The sequence below is a fragment of the Nestor notabilis genome, unplaced genomic scaffold, assembly GCF_000696875.1.
Source record: "Nestor notabilis isolate BGI_N333 unplaced genomic scaffold, ASM69687v1 scaffold25734, whole genome shotgun sequence".
In the NCBI taxonomy this organism is placed as follows: Eukaryota; Metazoa; Chordata; class Aves; order Psittaciformes; family Psittacidae; genus Nestor; species Nestor notabilis.
In genome coordinates, this window is record NW_009927262.1 from 696 (window position 1) to 1,510 (window position 815).

Below are 815 nucleotides of genomic sequence, written 5' to 3' on the forward strand. Positions count from 1 at the left end.
GGAGGCCTCCTCCAAGCTGGTGGAGTCAGCCATCCAGGCCATGGAGGAGCCCCAGATGGCTGTTTACCTGCAGGTCTGTGTGGACACGGTCTGCGGGGTGCAGGGGTCAGGACCCTCCAAGGAGGATAAAGCTGCTCCCAGGCTCTGCTGGGGAACTGGGGCAGGGCAGGTCCCTCCAGGGGGTCTGGGACTGCCCCAGGGCTAGGGGGGACTGGGGTCACTCTGAAGGATTTGGGGCCACCCCTGGGATGTGCTTCGGGGCTATGGCAGCTGGCTTCTTGGGTCCCCAGTCCCATTGTTTCAGGGAGACACTGACCACCCCCACTCCGCTTTCCTCCACAGCACTCCAAGGAGCTTCTGAAAAAGTGAGTGGGGCCAGGAGGCATGGGGTTGGGGGCACTGGGGCAATGGCAAGGTGGGGAGCACGGGGCTGGGGGCAAAGGGGACAGAGTGGGGACTTGGCTGTGGCTGGCCCTGCCGGGCCATGGCTGGGGGCACAGCACCCCTTGTGTGTTGGACCCCGGCAGCTCCTGGGGGTCTTCCTGCCCTGCAGGATCACAGACATGTCCAAGGTGTCGATGAGCAGCCGCCCAGAGCCTGGCTATGAGAACATGGACCACTTCTCCATCAATGTGGACTATGTGGCAGAGATGCTGAGGACCATCGAGTTCCAGACAGGTGCTGGTGCTGAGACAAGCACTGCCATGCTTGGGGGGCACACGGGACTGTTTAGGGCAAGCAGTGCTTGGGTGAGCAGAGCCCTCCACTGCCTCATGGCTTCATCCCCTCCTGCACAGGAATGGGGACATGGGGCT

At 62.9% G+C, this 815-nt stretch overlaps 1 protein-coding gene across 1 annotated transcript in view; it reads left to right on the plus strand.

Moving 5' to 3' along the window:
* Window positions 1–815, plus strand: part of LOC104405319 (tripartite motif-containing protein 54-like) — a gene marked incomplete at both ends in the record, with an annotated part of 2,093 nt that overhangs the window by 588 nt on the left and 690 nt on the right. Inside the window, 3 exons of the mRNA XM_010013992.1 lie at window positions 5–73; window positions 343–365; window positions 554–678. Of these exons, the coding sequence (XP_010012294.1) occupies window positions 5–73; window positions 343–365; window positions 554–678 (217 nt within the window). The remainder of the gene's footprint in view (window positions 1–4; window positions 74–342; window positions 366–553; window positions 679–815) is intronic.